General features: G+C 39.9%; 1 protein-coding gene across 2 annotated transcripts in view; it reads left to right on the plus strand.

Annotated features, from left to right (window-relative positions):
- ZRANB3 (zinc finger RANBP2-type containing 3) overlaps window positions 1-21,139 on the plus strand; it is a gene marked incomplete at its 5' end in the record, with an annotated part of 232,978 nt that extends 211,839 nt beyond the window's left edge. For both annotated transcript variants that reach the window (XM_082659043.1, XM_082659044.1), the window contains 7 exons: window positions 3,263-3,354; window positions 6,123-6,224; window positions 7,395-7,537; window positions 14,195-14,305; window positions 15,368-15,770; window positions 18,666-18,797; window positions 20,857-21,139. In XM_082659043.1, coding sequence (XP_082515169.1) covers window positions 3,263-3,354; window positions 6,123-6,224; window positions 7,395-7,537; window positions 14,195-14,305; window positions 15,368-15,770; window positions 18,666-18,797; window positions 20,857-20,955 — 1,082 coding nt within the window. In that variant the 3' untranslated portion in view covers window positions 20,956-21,139. The remainder of the gene's footprint in view (window positions 1-3,262; window positions 3,355-6,122; window positions 6,225-7,394; window positions 7,538-14,194; window positions 14,306-15,367; window positions 15,771-18,665; window positions 18,798-20,856) is intronic.
- Between the last annotated feature and the right edge of the window lie 347 nt (window positions 21,140-21,486).

Genomic DNA, 21,486 nt, shown 5'->3' on the forward strand with positions numbered 1-21,486 from the left:
ACTGGCAAAAGATTGTGCGTACTTTTGGGTTATTTTCTTTGTTACTCAGTTGGTGACCATAGTAACCCACAGGTTGATGTTCTCATTATAACAACCCCAAAATGGTTGGGATGGACTGTCAGTTTTTCTTTTAAGGTAGTTGCTGTTAAACATAGATAATTTAGAGTTGGGTTCATAGCTCTAAAATGAAATGTTCGTTTAAGTATTTCTGAGCTCAGGGCATCCTCCTTTCTTCTTTACTCAGCTTTCCTTTCCTCTAATTCCTCAAGGTCTTCCCAGAACTATCTTACAATGGATCCTGTTTAGATCTGTTAATTTTAACGGCCTTTAAGTAGACAATGTAGACTCAGACTCTTTGTCTCTAGTTTCCTTGTTCTTGCTGTGACAGTCCCTCCAGTGCTGATGAAGCTGTTGCTCTAGGATAGCGTACTGCTCAGTTAACTAAACATCAGACCCAGAATCAGCAACTGGCAATTGTCGTCAGCTGGGCCATGAGTCTCTCCATCTATGGCAGGGAAATACTGGCGTATTAGTTACAAATTGGTCCCTTGATGAAGACATGTTAGCTTTACTTACACATACTTTTCAAAAATCACTAGACTTTTATTTATTTATTTATTTACCGGAGTATACTAGCTTTATAATACTGTGTTAATTTCTGCTGTGCAGCAAAGTGAATCAGCCACACGTGTACATATATCCCCTCTTCCTTGGGTTTCCTTCCCATTCAGGTCACCACAGAGCATTGGGTACAGTTCCCTGTGGTATACAGTCTGTTTTCATTAGTTATCTTTTTTTTTTTTTTTTTCACGGTACGCGGGCCTCTCACTGTTGTGGCCTCTCCCGTTAACGGAGCACAGACTCCGGACTCACAGGCTTAGCGGCCATGGCTCACGGGCCTAACCGCTCCGCGGCATGTGGGATCTTCCCGGACTGGGGCACGAACCCATGACCACTAGCATCGGCAGGTAGACTCTCAACCACTGAGCCACCAGGGAAGCCCCATTAGTTATCTCTTTTATACATAGTAGTGTATGTATGTCAATCCCAATCTCCCAATCCACCCTACCCGCCTTTTCCTCCTTGGTATCCAAAAATCACTAAACTTTTAAAAATTCTATTCTACTATTGAAACTTGCATTGACCTCATCCAGTAGACAATGCCAGCATTTCCCCCATACCTATTCCCTCTTCTCTCTCTTTTTTTTTTTTTTTTTTTTTACTTCTCAAATCACTGGACTGAGACTGCCACAAAAGCGATATGCTTCACGTCTACTCACTAACATGAATTTCCTTGAAAAACAGAAGGAAGACAGAGAAGGCACATTATAGTAAAATGCTTCTTCTATCCACATATGCTCTTTTAGAACCAGAGCAGTATATACCACGCTGGAACTGTAGTTTCGTTCTAACTGGAATTCTAGGGGTCTGGAAGGATGGCTGTATCTTCAAAAGATGCATTATCTGTAGTTTCAAACCATTAAATTATACTTCATGAAAACAATGAAAAGAAAAATATGTCCCCTAATGTAGCTACTAGCTACCAAGAATGTCAACTGACTTGGAGTTGTTCTCGTAATGCTTTTTATCAAAGAATGACTTCTGGTCTTTAAGCATTAATGCGTTAACCGTAGTTCTTCAAATCTGGAGACACAGTGATTATGAGATGCACTTACTTTATGTACATTAAAAAAGAAAACAACTCTGTCAGTTAAGCTACGACACAATAAATTAATGATAGCCCAGACCAGATCATAAGACCCTCTGTTGCTTTGACATCACTTTCGTTTGTTCTGAGGGATCTGGCAGCTTCTCCTGCCTTCCCTTGCCTTGCTTGGCATGTAATAGACAACCCTTTTGCACATTTCAGTATTCAAATATAACACATCTTTCTCTGTTTGCAGTGATCTCCCTTTCTTAGGTCCCGTGGAGCACTTGGTTATTCCTTGGCAAGAATAAGAAATTTCTCAATGAGAAATTCTGGTTATTCCTCTGGTGATACATAGTTGCTTCTTTAATAACAAATTTATGCTCTTCTGCTCTGTGTCCAAGTTTTTCGTATACATGATAACTTTTCATTTCAATCCCAAACCATAGTGAAACATTTTGAAGACATTTTAAAGGTAATTAAACTTAATACTCAGTAACAACAATGCTTGTATCTCGAGTGTAGTGTCAAAGTGACAACGATATTGTAGTTATGACTAAGCTTATGCTCAGGCAGTGACAACTTCCTCACAACTGCCACCTGGCCAACCATGGTTGTAAAATGCCACGATTATTTACTGTAAGACATGCCAATTTCAGAGATGTTAAAGTGTGGAAAAAAATGTACATTTTGAATTTATGAAATATGGGAATAATCCACAATCCAAGTTTGTAAAGTGACTGATGCCTTGATTAGAAAAATTAAAATAGATGACATGGCTAAAGAGAATCTCAAACAAATCATAGACTTCTAGATCTGGAAAAATACCTTAAAAGGTCACTGAGGAACTATGGCAGAGGTTAAGAGCACAGGCTCTGGAGCCAGATTACTGGTCTCTTACTAGTGGCCTTGGGCAGATTAATGTGCCTCAGTTTCCTCCTCTGTAAAATGCACTACTTAATTTCTGAGAGGTGTTAATATATGTACTTGGAACAGTACCTGGCACATTTTAAGTGCTTGATAAGTGCTAACTGTAATTATTATTTAGATCTGCTTGAATAACCCTATTTCTCTTGCAGAATATATTGGTCAGTAGGACTGAGAAAGGAAAAATAAAGAGGGATTATCAGAAAGGAGGCTTCTCCACTCATCTCCTTTGAATGTGAGGCACCAGGCCATAGGCCATCAGTCATTTAGGTGGCCCTCGACATAGCTGTATTGCTGCTGATAATCAAAATGGTGCTCCTTCAGTCTTAACTTAAACCCTCTCTAGCAACAGGAATAGATTCTAGAAGCCTTCAAGATCGATAAGGACTCTTGAGGGGCAGGAAACTCTCCCTTATGCCTGACTCTTATCTTTGTAGCGAATGCTGAATTTCTTTTTTTCTTGTTGGGTCATTAGCAACAGTTCAAAGCAACTGGTTACCACATAAGCCAATCTGCTCTTAGATGGCCTACCATGTTTTATTTCACACCCAGACACATGTACTTTGTCCAATATGTTGATATATTTGTTATAGCCATTTTATCATCCTAACCCACAGAAGATTAGAATAAGCTGTTTTGGACAGAGGGCAGATTCACCTTCAGGTTCTTTTTTATCTTGTTTATTAGAACAGTTGAAGAGTACGGACACTTTGCCAGTGTGTGATACCTTAATGTTTTGTGCGAGCAAGAACACTGACCGGATTCACGTCTATACTAAGGTAAGCATGTGGATTCTGGAAACATACAAAAGGCTTCCTTTTTTCATGTTTCAGTGGAGATAATTAATTTTATTAGCAATGAGATAGGCATCAAGTTCTTTTCCTCCTTAAAGCTAATTTTCAAATTCCTCTGTTAAATCTAAAGGCAATGAGAGGTAAACAGCATAGTAGTTAAGAGTGTAGACTTCAGGGCCAGGGTGCCTCAGTTCATACCTGTCACTGACTGTGGAATCTTGGACACAGTACTTAACTGCTCCGTGCCTCAGTCTCCTCAACTGTAAAATATGGAGGAGTTGTTGCCAGGACAAAATAAGCTAATTCCTGTAGGGGACTTAGCGCAGTGCCTGGCCGTCATGAGCTCTCACTCAGAGTTGGCTCCTGCACTGAAACTGCAGCTACAGCAGCAGTAGCGTCTCTACAGAAGCCTAAGCCTGCCCATCCGTGTGGAGTAAACCCTAGGAAGCTTTAACAATATGATTGCTCCGATTCCCGCCATAGCCCGGGTTAGCAGCACTCAGACTTTTCAGGACCTCTCTGCACTCCTAAAATTTGTTGAGGACCCAAAGAGCTTTTGTTTATGTGGGTTATATCTATTGATGTTTACTGTTTGAAATTAAAATGGAAACACTTTAAAATATTTGCTTAAGAGTAAGTCCATTACATATTTATAGAAGCATATTTTTATGAAAACTAATTATATCTGCCAAAACAAAAACAGTGTTCAGTGAGGAAAGTGGCATTGTTTTACAGTTTTAGCAATTTCCTCTGAAGTCTCAGTAGAAGACAGTGGGATTCTCAGATCTGCCTGTGCATGGGAAACTTCACTGTACGTTCATAAGAGAATGAGAGTGAAAAAGGCCAATGATGTTGTACTATTATTATAAAACTCTTGTGACTCTCTGGATCTTCTGAAAGGGTCTTGCAGACCATGTGAGAATCTTTGGTCGAGAATAACTAGTGTGAGTGTTTGAGAGAAAAAATTGCTAAGATTATGAACACTTTTGTTTGTTCTACGGTTTCAAACCTCTAATCTTCATAAGTATCATAAAATAGTATTTGTGCGTTTTTAAACTCATGGGTCACCCTATTGAAAGAATGCCTTTTTGGTCTTGTTTTGTTTTGTTTTGTTTTTTGGCTGTACCACACGGCATGCGGAATCTTAGTTCCCCGACCAGGGCTAGAACCCTCACCCATCCTGTCCTCCACAGTGGAAATGTGGAGCCCTAACCACTGGACTACCAGGGAATTCTCAGAATGCCTTTTTAAAGATAACTTAGGTTGGAGCTGCCCAAACTCAGTTATGGGTTTTCTGCTAAACCAAATATTAGATACAGATAGATGGTGTACCATGTAATAATCTTCAGTTCTAACTGAATATTAGAAGATACTGCTAGAAGATTAGAGATGGCTAGGATCCTGAATACCAGAAGCCCCAGGCAGCCTCCACTGTGGGACGACCACCAAGAGCGATACTGAGAATGAAGACAGGACACGTTCCCCTTAAAGGCTTGGACTTTGGTCCACCATGTGGAACCTCTAGACTCGGGGAGTACCAAGGACCCCTCTGCTCACCTAGAGACAGGTCTAAGTGCCTGCGCTTCCTTGTCCCCTCATATGGGGAGTTCCAGGCTGTGCTTCTCAGACCGTCATGTCTACATGATCTGAGAATAACAGAGAACGGATCCCCCAGGTGCTGGAAGGTCCAGAAGCCGGAAGGCGGACCCCAGGCAGAGCACGTACAGGAATTCAGAAGCCCTTAAACTTTTTACTCTCAGTGAAGCCTCTGCATCCTGGATCATCTGATCAGGGTGTTTCCCCCTTGGGTGGAGACCGGAGAGAAACTGCAAACTCCTGGTAGAGAGTGGAGTGTGCCCACCGCCGGGCAAATACCGTGGCCTCCCTGACCCACATTCTGGCTCGAACGCCCCGCCTGTGCACTAGTCTCAAGTGCATTTTTATGACTCTTCTAAATACTTACATGTCGCCTTGCCATGAAATGTTGTTCAATCGGTTTTCTAAACCTGAGACACTAAGCAGATGAAATGTCAACAGGGATTTTCACAGCTACAGGAGAGTTCAGATGAAAGCTTTCCTTTTTACCTTAGGAGATCTGAAATAAAATCTAGAAACAGAAATTTGGATAAAAATCCTAGTTCAGTGCCTAAAAGAGCCCCCTTTAAAAGGAAGAGCAGTAACAGATGTTTAGCATCTTATGTCATGTTAATAGTATACCTCTAAAGAACTGTTCATTTCAGCCAGAATCCCATGTCTAATGCAGAGTTTAGAGTAACGATTACATATCTAAACTTTTAATCACTATGTAAGTACTTTTTGTATGTTTTTTCCCCCAAAGTGATGTGGGAACTGTAACGTTACCTTTTGGCTGAGAGAATTCTATAGAATGTGGGTTCAACTATTGTTTATACAGTAGATTTCCGTAGACAAAGATTCTTCTTTCCCTTTGTAAAAGAAATACTTCATGTTTAAACCTCGTATTTGACTGACCACACCCCTCTGCATGGGATCGCTTACCCTTAAGATTGAATGCAGTGAGGACACCCAGAGGGCGTGAGAGCCTGGCCCTCCTTCTCCACTCAGCGTTCTTTCAGGGGAGCTGTGTGGGTGGAATCTTGTCTAGAATAAGCCTCCTCAGTTTATCTTTTAGGAGACTGGGCATGCGATGCCATAATAGAATTCTTTACTTTTAAAATAATTATTAGTGCCTACAGACAAAATGTATTAATATTGCCTTCCTAATCTATCATCAGGATGGAAACCAGATGAACTGTAATTTCATTCCTTTGGATATAAAATTAGACCTTTGGGAAGATTTACCAGCAAGCTTTCAGCTGAAACAAAATCGCTCCCTGGTAAGAATAGTCCTGCGCGTTTGTTCTAAATGAAAATTTGTTGAGTAATTTTAATGACCTTTTTTGAGTTTAATAAAAGCAGAGCACTTTGTGGCCTGTTGCAGAGTCAAATCACTGGTTGCATTTTAATCAGTCCAGGCAGTGCCTATGAATTACCCCGGTGCTAAGAATAAAATGAAATCTGTTTCCTGGCAAATGATCACACCTAGGTTTGCTGTTTCTGTGTATAGAATCATCCTCACGTCATTTAATTTCTCATTCACAGGATTAGCAACTGTGATGTTTGTATCTGACAGAATCACCTTTTATCTTTGTAGATTAAGTTCTAACACTAACAAGCTCTGAGAGCAGGGATAATACCACGTGGGGTGACTCCATTCGTTGCTGCAAGTATGTGTGTGCAGCCGCAGGCCACATACCTGTTAGGGAGTCCTTAGTTCTCCTCTGTGGCTGATTTATCTTCACTGCTAAGAAGGGTCAGCATCGCAGGGGCTGAGCCAGCAGGCAGTGTACCACTTTTTACAAGAAAATAGTGATTATGTTTTTGCCCTTTGAGCGGAAATGAAACATTGCCCTTGGTTGGCTGCACCTGTCTCAGAGGAAAAGGTAGCCATGAGCTCTTTTCTTTGGTATCATGTAATCTTGATTCTCAGATTGCCAGAAAATAACCAATTACCTATAACTGACCAATAAGTAAGAGTAATGGTAACCCTAATAAAAGGTGCCAGATTTATTATTGATGGCTTCTTTCCTGTGAGAATTTAGGTAGTCAGGTACAAGCGATGCTCAGATGTTGCACTGTGACTGTCACCACCATAAGACCCACTGTCCCCAAGACCAGTTTTGCCTCGGCCACTGGTGGGGTGTGTCTTTCCAACAGCCAGACCACTTTTGGTCTCTATGTGCATTAAAGACATAGGCTGAGTGTCCTGAAGGGTGCCTTTAGAGAGTCTATGGCTTAAACGAGACCTGTGCAGAACTGGCCATAGATAGCTCACAATAAAGATAGGAAAACTGCATCAAATTGAAGGAAGCCTTAAACTGTGAAACTCAAAGCCTATTTGGGGGATATAATAAAACATCAGTTTTCAGATGTTATAAGTAGCCTCACTTTCAAAGGAAGATGCCTGGCGAGCTGTACACTCTTTTCATTATCTCATTTTCTGCCAGATTTTGAGGTTTGTTCGAGAATGGAGTAGTCTAACTGCTATGAAGCAAAGGATAATCAGGAAAAGTGGGCAGCTGTTCTGCAGCCCAATTCTTGCTCTGGAAGAGATCACAAAGCAGCAAACCAAACAAAACAGTACCAGGAGGTATGAGTTGTCTGTCTTTATTTCGTACTTTATTACTCGTCATAGTTATTTCTACTGGAGGGTCTAAGGCATTTTATTAACCACTAATGAGATCCTGATGAGTTAAGAGAAAATTATACATCAAATGACAGCTTATATTTTGTGAACTTGATCATATCTGCTGGAAAGGATTCAAGTTGTCTGGGTCTTGCTCACTATGGGTCCTGCTCGTCAAGAGAGAGGCCAGAGTCCCAGGTTGATCTGACCTGTGACCTGCCGAGCCTGGGCTACTGGTTGACAAGAGGAAAACATTTCCCTGATATAACAGTGGAACCTGCCTCTGGGCCCCATCTGCCCTTCATTCTTGGAGTGTGAATCTTGGGTGCCATGCAGCATGGGAGCTGGTTCTGTTTGATGTACTACCAGGCAAGTAGCAGAAGGTTAACAAGTTTCATGCCCATGGTTGGAAACAAAGTAGTAGGAAAGGTTAAATGTCTCACATTTGTAACTGTCTTGCCTTTATCATTATAGGTCCCTTTCTACTCTCTGCACACTACCTTTCCTTTCTTGGCATCATCATCATCTTTGCCTCACTCAGACATCCCCTTGTGTGATCTGAAATCCCCATTCTCTGTAGACTCTTTTTCAGCATGAAGCAAAGATTCACAGGAAAAGCAGTCAGCCACTCTACACCCCAACTCTTGCTTTGGAAGAGATCACAAAGCACCAAACCCAACAGCAGCATTGGCAGAAAAAGCCCCTTCCTTTAGCTCTTGCTGTCTCCATATACCTGTACTCTCTCTTCATCCTCACATTCCATCATTTTATGATCTCTAGCTTTTTCCATGCACACAGGTGAAAAAAATCCATCAATGCGATGTGAAGGGGTGCAGCTGGTTAACTACATTATATTGCAATACTGTGAAAATCTCTTCAGCTGTTTCAAAATAGAGCTGTGGTATATTCATATGCGAGAACAAGGAACGATGTTTGTGATAAATTGTTAAGGGTAAAAATAAGTATAAAAAAGGATGGAGACACAAACATATAATTGCTATCACTGACATAGTAAGTGTCAGGGAGGATACCTTAGAAACACATATCAGAGGTTTCTCTAGGACATTGTTCTCAAACGGGCAATTTCTTCTCTGGGTAGCAGTCTTGTGAGACATTTTTAGATTTTTCACGATTAGGGGATACAACTGGGAACATCTAGTGGGTAGAGGCTGGGATATTGCTAAAAATTCTGCAGTGAACAGGAACAAACAAATAGTTACTGATTTCAAAATGTCACTAGTGCACTGTTGAGAAGTTTTACTCTACACCATACGATTAGAAGATTTGTGGAGATGGTAGGGACTTTATACTTTTTGCTGGGATTACAAACTCATGTGAGTAGAAACAAAGCAAGGAACTGTAAATGAATGAATGAGATCAGGTGTAAAACTAGAAAAGGATGGGGTAGGGAGCAGAGCTATAGCAAATTAGAAAGTACATAACCCATCTAACGTCACTCAAATTCAGATTAAAAAATAAAACACTGTAAGAGTCAAATAAAGCCTTTTGACTCGTTGGATATATCCATGAGCTTCCAGTTTTGGACTATCGCCTCAACTCTTTATACTGGTTGAATTTTCCCATGAGTGTGTATTGCTTTATGTAAAAAATACATTAAAAATATATGTGTGTATTTATACATACACACAGAAACCTACACATACATATACACACACACTTAACAAAAAACACGATGCCTATTTTACTTTTCTCAATACTTCTTCCAGTATTTTTTCATTTTTATAACCATAGTCTTAGTTTTTTTTCATTTTTATAACCATTTTTTTTTTTTTTTTTATAACCATAGTCTTAGTTGAAGTATTGGTCTTCTCTTCACATGATCATAATACCCTTCCTAACTGAATTTACAGCATGCCCCATTGTTTCTTCTCCAGCAGACATGGAAGCACCACCTCAGAAAGAAGGCTGGTCAGGTGTAAAAGCAAAAGTCATAAAATCAATATAAAACCAAGTCAGACACACAGTGTTATTTATAAAAATATATGTAGGTGATATATTAAAGATAAAACTATGTTAACAAGCAGCGGCGTAAATAATCAGATTTGTATTTTAAGAGCTCACTCTGGCAGCAGTTGGAAGATTAGACTGAAAGGGCAAGACTCGAAGGGAGACAAGTGGCATTAGCTTCCTGTGGCTGCCGTGACAAATTACCACAAACTTAGCAGCTTAAAACAACAGAAATTTATTATCTCACAGTTTTTAAGTCAGCAGTCTGAGTTGGCTCTACTTGTTTCTCTGCTCTGGATTTTACGAGGCTGAAAAAAAGATGGCTGGGCTCTTACTGATAGTCTGGGAAGAATCCATTTCCACACGCATTCAGGTTGTTAACAGAATTCAGTTCATTGTGGTTGTAGGACTTAGGTTTCCTTGCTGACTGTCGACTGGGAGCCACTCTCAGCTTCTTTTTAGTTCTAGCACATGGGCCCCTACATCTCAGGATCAGAAGTGGTGTGTGAAATCCTTCTCATGCTTTGAATTGCTCCCTGTCTTAAGGTCAGCTAATTCATAACCTTAATTACATCTGCAGCATCCCTTTACAGCATTACCTAGATAAGTGTTCAATTGAATACCAGGGAACAGGACTCCTAGGGAGCTATCTTTAAAATTCTGCTTACCACAGACGTTAAGAGACTATTACAGTAGACCTGGAGAAAAAAGATGAGGGCTTTTATTGAGGCGTTAGAAATGGGAATGGAGGAAAGAGAGTAAAGAGATGTGTTACAGAGGTAGATCTAGAGACCTTGGTCACTGATGAAAGAGAGGTGGAGAGAGGGGGCTCCAGGGACATGGACTTAGCAGAGCCATGAAAATGAAACATGTGCACCTGCAGAGGGGGATGCTTTGAGGAAGCATGCTGATTCTGGCTGTAGAACCCCAGTAAGTCTCAGTAAACTGGAGTAACTGTGTCTCTCTGAAAGCAGGTATGAAAGATGGGGCTACACAACAGCATTGATTGGAAGTCCATATGAAGAGCAGTTAGACATTGGATGCCTTGCCTTCCCACTGTCCTCTATAGAGAAACTGAACGAGAGAGGCACCAGTCTTGGAAACACCAACCTCAGTGGAGATAAATGGAGAGGCGTTATACTGGAAACTACACTCCCCAGGTCCCTTTCTTGGCTCAGCTGCCATACCAACAGCCACATTTTACTTTCTAGGCATGAGATTAGAGGATTCATCTCTGAAAAGATGGAATGGCTTCAGAATAAAGACACATATATACTAGTTTTCAGGAATTCTCCCAAAAGCAATGGCTAGAACTCCCAACATGATTATCCTCCAGTGGCATCCACTCCTTTGCAGGTTGCGTCCAAGCTCAGAGTTTGTAGTCAGCTTTTGAGCAGCTCACTCTTAAATATAAATAGAAGCCAAGATCACCAGCCATTGTTTAGGTTCCTAAGTGGGTTTCCACTTGTCAAAGGGCAGGTCTGATTCACTTGGAAACCTGTGGGTTTAGAATGCCAAATTTATCCTCTAGCCACAGCTGATCTCTAAAGCAAGTCAACAGCCTAGAGCCCAGCACTGTTCTTTCTTTCTTTTTTTTTTTTTTGGTTGTGCTGGGTCTTGGTTGCAGCAGACGGGTTCCTTAGTTGCAGCATGTGGGCTCCTTAGTTGTGGCATGCATGTGGCATCTAGTGCTCTGACCAGGGATCGAACCCAGGCCCCCTTCATTGGGAGCGCAGTCTTAACCACTGCACCCAGGGAAGTCCTGAGCCCACCACTCTTCTCATTGGTTCAGGCCACCTTCCAACTCACTCCTCTTTTATTGCAAAACTTGCCATCTCCTCTGATCACCCCCATCCAGGAATTACTTGAGTAGACAGCATTCTTCCTTCCCTATCTGTCAAAATTCGGATTTACCATAATCCTTTTGAAAGTTGGTATGCTTACATGAACTTTTTGGCAAAACTCAATGGAAAATTAAATATTGGTAACGCAGCTACATTTGAAAAGTTGCCAGCAACCCACTTTGGGGTTGATTGATCCATTTTTGTGGTTTCCAAAAATTTGTACTTAAACCTCTCATAGGAAGTAACCTCTGGTTATTTTTAGTTCTTAAATCTCTGAATAGATTTCTCAGCATCTTTTTTTTTTAATTAATGAATTAATTTATTTGTGGCTGCGTTGGGTCTTCGTTGCTGCGCACGGGCTTTCTCTAGTTGTGGCGAGCGGGGGCTACTCTTCGTTGAGGTGCGCGGACCTCTCATTGCGGTGGCTTCTCTTGTTGTGGAGCACGGGCTCTAGGCACACGGGCTTCAGTAGTTGTGGCTCGTGGGCTCTAGAGCACAGGCTCAGTAGTTGTGGCACACAGGCTTAGTTGCTCCGCAGCATGTGGGATCTTCCCGGACCAGGGATCGAACCCATGTCCCCTGCATTGGCAGGCGGACTCCCAACCACTGCGCCACCAGGGAAGTCCCAGCTTTCTCAGCATCTTTTAAAGTTACTAAATTAAGCTTCTAAGCTTTTAAACATTGAAAATCCCTGAGGCAAGGCTTAATATCCCATTGCCCATCAAAGCTAGAAGCTTTTGAGTTCTTTTAGAATATGCTGGAATACTTTAGCAAAGTGCTTTTGTCAAGGGAATGAAATGGTTGAAGATAGGAGGGGGGAGGGAATTTAGGAGCTAAAAGGGCAAGTTAAAGAATACTTAAAGAATTCACTGTGATTCTTTTTTTTTGCTTTAAGAAAGACACACAAGTAGAAATGCCAACATGTGAAAAGATAGTCATCCTTCCTCTTAACAGAAGAAATGCAAATGTAAAGCTATAACAAGATACCTATCACCATTAGCAGAGATATTTTTAACTGATATACCTTGTGCTAGTGAAAGTGTGAGGAAACCGGCTCTCCATTGCTGGTGGATGTATAAATTTGTACAGAACCAAAGGAGAACAATTTGTCAAAATCTGTCCAAATTTAAAGCACCCAAGATCTTTGACCCAGCAATTCTACTTCTGGGAATTTATTCTACAGCTACTTCTTGTGTAGAAAATAGGGATATTTGGGATGGGGATATTTTGTACAGCATTGTTTGTGATAGCAGAGACTGGAACAACCTAAATGGACATTAATCAGAGACTGGTAAGATACATCATATGGTTTGTCGAAATGATGAAATAACATGCAGCCATTTAAAAAAATAGGGCAATTCTATGTGTGCTAAAATGGAAAGATCTCCAAGATGTATGTTTAGGTAAAAAGAGCAAGGTGAAGACTAATGTGTATATTACGCCACCATTTGTTTTTAAAAATAAAAAGTATAATGGGGAGTGACTGCTAATGGCTATGGGTTTCTTTTTGGGGTGATAAAAATGTTCTGGAATTAGATAGTGGTGAAGGTTGTACAGCCTTATGAATATACTAAAATGCACTGAATTGTAAACTTGAAAATGGTAAATTTTATGATATGTGAATTGTATGTCCATAAAAATACAAAGAAAGAAATAAAAGTTATACACATAAAAAATGAACTATTTCTAGAAGGATGTATTGAAAATTGGCAACAGAGATAGTTTGGGGAAGGGGGGAGAAAAGGATGGGAATGGAAGGGAAACACTGTTCACCATATAAAGCAGTGCGTGCCTTTAAAATTGTGAAATATGTGCATGTATCACCTCATCAAAAAATTAATAAACTACTTTATAAAAAGGAGGAATTCTATTAATTACTACATCTACTTCAACAACATAAAAGCAAATTTCTAAAATTTTACCTGTAACTGCACAATTCCATTGTGATTTAACTTGAATTTTATTGTCAAGTTACCAAATGAAGAAGTATTTGAGAATATGAAAAAAATGCATGTTTAAAGTAATTTTTAAAGAAAATTGCAATAGGTGTAAACTACTAGAGAAACTAGGCCATGCTAATTAGAAGGAATTAATTGGGTAATTGCATTTCACCTACTTAAATTCCCCCGTCACCTTTAATTGGAATAACTTTCCTCTTTACTTCCAGTCCCTAAACCATTATGTGGTATTGATAGTGTTGTGTAATAAGGTTCTGAATCCCACATCAAGAGTGGCTTTATTTCAGTGGAAGATTCCATAAACTCTATATGAGCTGATAATAATGGAAACAACCTTAAGATTATAGACAATGTGATTGAATCTAGTTAACTAAAAAGAGAATCACTTTATCTGAATACACTGATACACTGTTATAACTGATTAAGGTGATGTGAGGAGCCTTGAAGAGAAGACCAATAGGGAGGTGAAAATCCAGTTAGAGATTTTCTGCACAGCTTGGCAAGCAGTTTACTTACGGCTGTCAGTGGTGCATGTATTTGATCATTTCTTATTCCTACACCCACGCCTTTTTTCCCCTAAGCGAAAATTTGTCCAAAGGATATTGAATGACTCTTGAATTTCTTAGAAAAATAAATCTTGAGAAAACTAATTTGGAACAAAGAGATGTGTTTCCTACATGTGGAGACCAATGTAGAGGGAAAAAATTCCATTCCCTAATTTAAGTATTAGCACAATGAATAGACTCATATATTTCTTTTTCTCCTATTGCTTTCACAAGGAGAAATGTGAACATGAAATAGAGAAACTCTTATAGGAGAGAGGAAATCTACTTCACATGTATTTGTTTTAGATACATAACCAAAGAAGATGTTGCTGTAGCCTCGGTGGACAAGGTGAAGAATGATGGGGGCCACGTCCGTCTGATCACAAAGGGGTCCAGGCCAGGGGTCCCTTCTACAAAGTAAGGGTTTTTTTTTTACTTGTCGGGCATAGTAGTACTAAGACTATTCCTTTAAATTTATGCTTTCATTTTTGTAATAATACTTTACCTTTGTGTGGCTACTTTACAGGTTACAAAAAGCTTTTACAATGTAATAGCTCTTCTGTCCTCCTAGCAACCCTGTGAGGCTCCTGATGCCCTCATCTTAGAAATTAGAGGTAAAGAAGGATCCTGCAGGTGGGTCAAGTGACCTGCCCCAGGCCACTAGATGCTAGCAGAGCTGAGGTCAAATCTGGGCTCTGCCCCCCAGTCTTGAGTTCTTACTATCATAAAAAGTTTTCTTTTAACACTCTAACAGCCAGCCATGGAAAATGAGCAAAGCAGCTATTGTAATTCCCATGTAGGACTTTTCAACAAAACTGAGTAATGTACCTTTTCCTTTTATTCTAACAAATGGAGTTTATGTCCTACCATGTTTCATCTCTAATTTTAATTCTGTCGACTCAGAGTTTACCCGTAGGAGGTGCGTATTTAGCAAGTCTCCTGTTCTAATTCCTATCAGCACTGTTAACTCCCTGGCTCTGTCACTTAATGGATATGAATGATCTTTTTCCTGAAGGCCAGCAGAGGCCGGAAGAGAGTGTTCCTGGAAGCCTTGGTAACGGCCTCTCGGTCCTAATGGGGTGTGTGACCTGACACATCTAGAGAGCAGGGTAGCCACTAACTTTAGCTGAGGTTTTCCATCACCCTGTCCTTTCCCAGCCTAAAGAAGCATTTTCTAACTTCTCATTTTCCTTCTCGAGAGTCTGAGTGTGTAACTTGAAGACATCTAAGTTCCCAAGAGAGGCAGCATATTTTTTTGCAAATTTATTTTTTTGAACACAACGTTCCTTCTTTTACTTGCCGTGGAGTAGAGTGTGCCGACTATAGCTATTTCATTTCCACACTGAATCACAAAATCTGTGGGCCCCATATTTACTGTTTATCAGCATAGAAACTTTGAAGACCTTTAAATGAAGTAAAAATTACTTTGAATAGAGTAAGCCTTCATTAGTTACCTTATCAATATTTTGCTCATTCTAGAGAATTTTTTGAAGATGGAGCTTGTGTCCCATTTCTAAATCCCAGCACAGCCCAAGCTGATCTCACTGTGAAACCTTCTACATCCAAAGGCTATTTGCAAGCTGTGGATAATGAAGGAAATCCACTTTGCCTTCGCTGTCAGCAACCCACTTGCCACAGTAAGCAAGAGCATAAAGCAAATGCTTGGGATTCACGGTTTTGCTCTCTGAAATGTCAGGAGGAGTTTTGGATTCGATCTAATAACAGTTACCTGCGGGCCAAAGTATTTGAAATTGAACATGGCGTGTGTCAGCTATGTAATCTGAATGCACAAGAACTTTTTTTACGTCTGAGAGATGCCCCTAAAAGTCAGAGGAAGAATCTTCTGGATCTTACCTGGACCTCAAAGCTCCCATTAGAACAGGTAAATTATAATCATGTGACTGATAGAAGGCAACATTGCACTGAGTGATGAATACTGACTCACTTTCTTTTTTTAAACTTTTTAATATGGGGATTTTCAAATACATATACAAAAGTAGAGAGAATGATGGACCCACATACCCATCACCAAACTTTAACAGTTATCAACATTTTGCCATTCATCTTCATCTGTCCCTCACCTCAATTCTTTCTCTCTCCTGGAATTATTTTAAACCAAATTCCAGACAGCGTTTCATTTCACCCTTAAATACTTTCATTATGTATGTCTCACAGATAAAGACTTTCTTTCTCCCTCCCCCCCTTTTTCTTTCTCTCTTTTATTATTTATTTATTTATTCTTTTAATTGAAGTATAGTTGATTTACAATGTTAATTACTACTGTACAGAAAAATGACTCAGTTATACATATATATACATTCTTTTTTTAATATTCTTTTCCATTATGGTTTCTTCATCATAGGTCTGTCTCTCTTTTAAATATCCCAATATCCATTATCACACCCAACACAATTATAATTCTGCAGTTATAGTAAGTCCGTGTTTGGTTTCCCATGTTCTCTCAGAAATGTCTTTTTACAATTGCTTTCTTCAAATTAGGATCAAAATATCACCCACACATTGCATTTGGTCATTACACCTTTTACGTTCCATATAATCTGTAATATCACCCCATCCCTTTTTTACACTATAAATTGTTACATTTGCCTTTAGAATTTCCCACATTCTGGATTTGTCTCCCTGTATCCTCATGATGTTGTCTGACATGTTTCTCTATCCCCCCTGATTTCCTGAATAATGGTTATAAGATCTAGAGGTTTAATTAGATTCTGACTAGATTATTTTGGGAAGAGACCTTAACAGATGGTACATTGCATTGAGAGGCACTTATGGTATGCTTGTTCCACTTTTCATGGTGTTAATATTGAATGACAAGGGGTAAACAGATAACCCCCAAAATGTAGTCGTTACAATGAGAAGAAAACATATATGTTTATCCCATTGTAAAATGTAATTCATGACAAAAATAGTATTCTTAGCACACTATTCTCAGTATTTACTTTGACTCCCAAAACTCAGTTGGATTTCCAGTGTTGTGATCTGATAAGTACTAAATTTCAAACTAGAGCAAAATGTGTAATTTTGTAGTAAGCTTAGTTTTGAAAAAAATCACTCTCCGTCTGCTAAAATATTGGGTAAGTTCCAGCCAGGGAGTCAAATCTTATATTTTTATTTACCTAGTATTGCTGAATCATGACAGAATTAATAAGCATTTCTGCAAAGATGAATTAGCATGACTTTGTTAGGGAAATGCACTCTTCCCCTAATGTTATCCAGAGTTCCTGAAAGATCCTTTGGTCTAACTGGTGAGGGTCACGTCACACCCATCCCGGAGGTGTCAGCCAGACTCCAGTTGCTTGCTGCTGCCTCCATGTGGAGGCTTCCCGAAGACACACAATGAAATGACTCAAGAACATCTTGAAAGCAGTCTGTCCAAGAATGCAGAAGTTACACAGTACACATCTAAAAGAGAAGCGCTCAGAGAATCAGGAGCACCGCAGGGCCCAGATGGAATGACCAGTGGGAGAGGGAGTGATTCTTTCTGGAGGTGAGTTTAGGATGTTGAAGACTGGCCCCAAGTGATTCCGAATTGCTGGGAAGAATAAAGAAGCACCTTCTGGATCACAGGATCTGTCAGAATGGAGACTGCTCGGCACAGAAGAATCGGTTACAAAAGACAGAACCAAAATGGATTTTTTTTCCTAAGAATATGCCATTTGCTTGATGCACAAGACTGCCACATGAAGTCTCCTCCCACAATGCCAACCTCAAAAATAAAAATCATTATATATCTTCTAACAGAATTTGGGAAGTTCAGTGTAGAAGAGACAGTCAGTCCATCTGTAACAGAGTTAAGGTGGACAAAGGTTACTGCTCCAATTTGCTGCTTCCTGGGGCTGCTCTTGGGCCAGACACTGCTGCTAAGGTCCCTGAGCCATCCATGGGCCGGACAACTTTCCTAAAGCACTTTAGAGCTATGTCACAGATTCCCATGGCCAGCAGCCTTGAAGTCGATTATAATATCTTCCTTGTTCAAGACCAAGGAACAAGGAAGATATTATAATATCGTCTTCACACTCGTCTTTGTGATATTTAAACAACTCTACACTGCTATGTTGTGAGCTGGTTTTACTACCTCAGATAAAATGCTAAAATACATCCCGTTTGAATGTAGGTTATTATTCGTTAAATATGAAGTATGCATATATGGACTAGCCTAAATAGTGGCTGCTTTAAATGAACATCTTTTTTATTCCAAATATGCAAGCAACAGAGATTTGTTCTAGAAATTTGATTCCAGTCCATGTAACTTAGGAGGTTCCCAGGTAATAGCATAAAAGTTCTGGGTGATATCTGTTAATATTAAACTGTCATTGGTATACTAACAAATGCATTTAGGTCAACAATTAAAAGACGAGTCAGTAATATTCAGAAGTTTTTCATTTCTAATCTGTTCTTTTTTTTTTTTCTCAGTTTTGTTTTAGTGACTATATAAACTAGCTCAAAGGTGCAGAAGCAATTGATTTTTCCCAGTCTGTCAGAAGGCTTGGTATTTTATACTTGCTTGTAATTTTTTCAAAATGGGTTAGGTAAGGGGGGGAAAAAACCTTTTTCAGAAACATATTTTTTATTGCTTTCAAATTGCTAACCTAGAGGGTTTTTCCTACTCACAATAAAAGCTATAAAAAAAAAAAAGCTAAACCATCCTAATGTATTTTTCCCTGTGATTCTGCTGTGTGAACATGATTGCACAATGCAAACCCAACAGTTCCCACAGTGTATGTTGAAAATTGCTGATCTTGTGTTCTTATTACAGCTTAATGAAATGATAAGAAACCCAGGGGAAGGGCATTTCTGGCAGGTGGACCACATCAAGCCAGTGTCTGGTGGAGGAGGACAGTGCTCCCTGGACAACCTGCAGACCCTCTGCACAATCTGTCACAAAGAGGTCAGTGAAGCTCGCAGACACATTTGACTCCATCTTGAGATATCAAATTGAAAATTGTGCATACAGGTGTGGAAGATTACGTGTGTGAATCTATATCCCTAGTCTGGGATCCGAGATTTATTTTATTCTTTTCATCACTTAACACTTGAGTTTTCTCTTGGGGCCTATGCAAGTTCTCAGTCACAGATGAAAAACAAACTGCTTCCCTTTCTATTCATTCTAGGACCAGGAAATTTTCACCACCACCTAGAAGAAAATGAATACAACTTACATATTGCATAGTCTTGAAAAGATCCAGATCCTCAAACTAGAAGTTTAGTAAATGGGGACAGTGACATATGTTTGCATCTGCAGCTAAATATGTCCTGAAATATCTGAGAACATTAATAAATTATCTCTAGGACCAACTCAGTTCAACATGCAAACATTACACTGCTGACCTAAATGTGAAACCTGTTAACCTTGGTACATCTTGGAGCAATTACCTATTGCTTAAGAGGAGAAGAAGAGAATGACATAATATTGTCTGTCAACTAGGATGAATTTTTAACAGGCAGTTCAGCAAAAGGTCATAGGATCTGCCTCTTGAGATATAATCTTAGAAAGAAGCACACATTCAATATGCAACTTTGTATCCAACTTTTTTTTTTAATTATGGCAACATTTAAGCATTTTCCCATTCCCATGATAAGCATTCAGTGTTTATCATCTGAAATGGCTGCTATTGTCCTGTTGAATACGTTTCTACTTTGGTTTATTCAGCCATTCTCATACTGATGAACATTGAAGTTGTTTACATTTTTTGGTGCATATACACAATGCTGCCAACCGCGTTTTTCTGTATATAATTTTTTACATTTTGAGGTTGTTCCTTTAGATTCTCAGATGTAAAAATCACTGAGTCAAGTGTTTAGATATTTTTGAGACTGTAGGAGATAAATTTTCTCCAAGCTGTTTTCCAAAGGACTACGCTCATATACGCTCCTTCCCCCCCGGCACTGAACGGGAGTGCCCGTTTAACTGCACTTGTTATTGCCGATGCGGTGAGAGAAGAATTATTGTGTTTACAAAAGACCCTGATGTTTGTAAAAATGCTAATCAATTGTATTTACACCTTTTTTTTTCTTTCATTTTTTGGCCGTGCCATGCGCTATATGGGATCTTAGTTCCCCGACCAGGGAGCAAACCCATGCACCCTGCGTTGGAAGCGTGGAGTCTTAACCACTGGACCACCAGGGAAGTCCTACACTTTTGAGAACTGTTCAGCTCCTTTGCCAGTGTTCATATCATATGAGCACTTTCTTAGCCTCCTTTTAATATTTCAGATTCCTCAATTTCTCCACAAACATAATATTTACATAAACGGGATCATCTCATAAGCAGGGCTTTTTATTTATTTTTAGTTTTAACCTTTTTTCTCTCCTTACCCCTTCCACCTGGATCACTTCACATGTACATGGACTTCAGCTGGGGAAAAAAAGTCATCTGATTTCTCAGCTGTGCAAATTATTAGCACATTCAAGACCTATAAGAAAATGAAGATATAGCAAAAGAGAATGTTGCACCCTCTGTAATCACTTTTTCAGAGTCTTATGAAAAACTTTATTTGTGGGAGCAGCAGAAGAATCCAGTTCTGTTCTATCTCGTTTTGGTTTTTTGCGTTGGCTTGGCTGTTGGGTTGGGAAAGGCTTCAGAGCCCAGAGAACAGGAGGTGGGTGGGCCCTGCACACACTACAGTCTGGGAAATTGCCATGTGGGTGAGGGGAATCATGGCCTCCCCTAGTCCACAAATGAGGTATTTACCATCTCACTGGGTAGCAAGACAGCCCCCAAAGCTGTGCATTTTCTCCTCAGCATCTGGTCCTAAGTGAACCTACGACCTCAGAGCTACTGGAGTCCTCTGCTTGTGGCTTAGTAACCCCCTCATTGCAAAGCACTGGTAAATGAGTGTGTTGATAATGTATATTTTTTTAACAGAATACAAAGAGTTTTTGAGTTTCTGTAGCCAGTACTTTTTTTTTAACGTGTGTACACATGCATTTTTTTTTTTAACTCTTAGAGAACTGCAAGACAAGCCAAGGAAAGAAGTCAGGTGAGAAGACGATCTCTAGCATCAAAGCATGGATCAGACATCACAAGATATTTAGTAAAGAAATGAAGTATCAACATTTTTGAATAGAAGATTATGGTTCGTATGTGGAGAATTCAACATAAATTATTTTTCATGTTAGTGTAATTTTTTTTTATAAATTTATTTTATTTTCTTGACTGCGTTGGGTCTTTGTTAATGCAAGCAGGCTTTCTCTAGTTGTGGCGAGCGGAGGCTACTCTTCGTTGCGGTGCGCAGGCTTCTCATTGTGGTGGCTTCTCTTGCTGCGGAGCACGGGCTCTAGGCATGCGGGCTCCTGTAGTTGTGGCTCACGGGCTCAGCAGTTGTGGCTCACAGGCTCAGTAGTTGTGGCTTGCAGGCTCTAGAGCACAGGCTCAGTAGTTGTGGCGCATGAGTTTAGTTGCTCCGCGGCATGTGGGATCTTCGCGGACCAGGGCTCGAACCCGTGTCCCCTGCGTTGGCAGGCAGATTCTTAACCACTGCGCCACCAGGGAAGCTCTCGTGTAATATTTTAAGAATGAAAATTTTCAGAACAAAAATCAAGACTTCGACTTCCCTTTTCATGTTTAAAGCTTTTTG

Source organism: Grampus griseus, assembly GCF_964374135.1.
Source record: "Grampus griseus genome assembly, chromosome: 7".
Lineage (NCBI taxonomy): Eukaryota > Metazoa > Chordata > Mammalia > Artiodactyla > Delphinidae > Grampus > Grampus griseus.